Source organism: Colobus angolensis, unplaced genomic scaffold, assembly GCF_000951035.1.
Source record: "Colobus angolensis palliatus isolate OR3802 unplaced genomic scaffold, Cang.pa_1.0 Scaffold28, whole genome shotgun sequence".
Taxonomy (NCBI): domain Eukaryota; kingdom Metazoa; phylum Chordata; class Mammalia; order Primates; family Cercopithecidae; genus Colobus; species Colobus angolensis.
In genome coordinates, this window is record NW_012116043.1 from 4,391,716 (window position 1) to 4,393,572 (window position 1,857).

General features: G+C 51.3%; 1 protein-coding gene across 1 annotated transcript in view; it reads right to left on the bottom strand.

Annotated features, from left to right (window-relative positions):
• TMED2 (transmembrane emp24 domain trafficking protein 2) overlaps window positions 1-225 on the bottom strand; it is a 13,894-nt gene extending 13,669 nt beyond the window's left edge. The window contains exon 1 of the mRNA XM_011948581.1: window positions 55-225. Within this exon, the coding sequence (XP_011803971.1) occupies window positions 55-225 (171 nt within the window). The remainder of the gene's footprint in view (window positions 1-54) is intronic.
• Between the last annotated feature and the right edge of the window lie 1,632 nt (window positions 226-1,857).

The window sequence follows — 1,857 nt, forward strand, 5'->3', positions numbered from 1 at the left end:
CCGCTGCCTTCTCAGCCACCGCCGCCTAAGCTCCGCCCCTTCCGCCTGCGCCACTAGTAGGGGCTGATGCGGGCGCAGTGGATTGGCGGGCGCCGGCAGCTGCCACGTAAAGGACGCATGGCAGCCGCCGAGGGACAAGCGACTCTGAGCGGCCCGAGCCTGGACGGCGGCTCCGAAGGACCAAAAATTTTTCCCTAGTCCTTTCGCGTCAAAGCTAAAGTTCATGTGGACTTCCCAGGAAAACGACAGTGTCCAGAAGCCTCTGCAGTGCCCTCTTAGGATCGTCCAGGACGATGGCGAAAGATTTGCAGGTAGCAATAGGAGGTGAGGGAATGTGCGGGCTGAAACTAAGGTTTTTTTCTTTTGTTTTGTTTCGTTTTTGAGACGGAGTCTCGTTCTGTTGCCCAGGCAGGCTGGAGTGCAGTGGCGCGATCTCGGCTCACTGCAACCTCCGCCTCCCGGGTTCAAGTGATTCTCCTGCCTCAGCCTCCTGAGTATCTGGGAGTATAGGCATGTGCAACCTCGCCTGGGCTAATTTTTAAATTTTTTGTAGAGACGGGGTTTCACCATGTAGGTCAGGCTGGTCTTGGTCTCCTGACCTCGTGATCCGCCCGCCTCGGTCTCCCAAAGTGCTGGAATTACAGGTGTGAGCCACCGCGCCCGGCCAATTTTTTTTTTTATTTTTTGGTAGAGACGGAGTTTCGCCATGTTGGCCAGGCTGGTCTGGAACTCCTGACCTCAAGTGATCCGCCCTGCTCGACCTCCCAAAGTGCTGAGATTACAGGAGTGAGCTACCGCGCCAGGCCTGAAGCCATGGGTTTTGAGGGGTGTTTATTTGTTTGTTTGCTTAGAGACGGGGTCTTGATCTGTCGCCCAGACTGGAGTGCAGTGGCGCGATCATAGCTCACTGCAGCCTCCAACTCCTGGGCAAGTGATCCTCTTGCCTCTGCCAACCCAATAGCTGTGGGATTACCGTGGGATTACCGGAGCGAACCCCACTGATTTTTAGGTTTCATGTTGCCTCTCCCACCCCCTCTCCTTCCCGGGGACTGGGGAGCGGTGGAGGCTCATACAGACCTGAAAGGGGCACCAAGGGATCCTCCCGGGTTGCTGGAATCTTTAGTATCTTTACCTAAGTGGTATATACGTGGATGTCTACTTTTTTAAAACAATCGATTAGACTATTACATTTTTACTTTATTTTATTTTATTTTGAGACAGATTTTCATTCTTGTCACCCAGGCTGGAGTGCAATGGCACGATCTCAGCTCACTGCAACCTCCGCCTCCTGGGTTCAAGATATTCTCCTCCCTTAGCCTCCCAAGTAGCTGGGACTACGGGCGTCCGCCACCACACCCAGCTAATTTTTGTATTTTTAGTAGAGACAGGTTTTCACCATGTTGGTCAGGCTGGTCTCAAACTCCTGACCTTCAGATGATCCACCTGCCTCGGCCTCCCAAAGTGCTGGGATTATAGGCGTGAGCCGCTGCTCCCGGCAACTATTGCATTTTATTTTACTATATATATGTAATACTTTAACCACGTACAAAAAATTAACCTTGTTCAGATTTTCCAAAGTTAGAATTCTACCACTTCCTCAAAGTCTTGCTGCTTCTCCATGCCCCTTAGCCCTTACCAGCTGCTAGAGCGGTCTTCATCCTTTGCACCCTGGCATACTCCTACTCATCCCTCAGAACCCAAATGTCACCTCTTATCTCTAAAATGTTCCTAGACATCCTTCTGCCAAATACTAGCCCCTTCCTCTGTGTTTACAATGCAGATTTGTTCCTAGTGGATTACAGTTATTTTCTACTCTGCCTCACTCATGAAGGCACCAGACTTGGTTTACGTACGCTG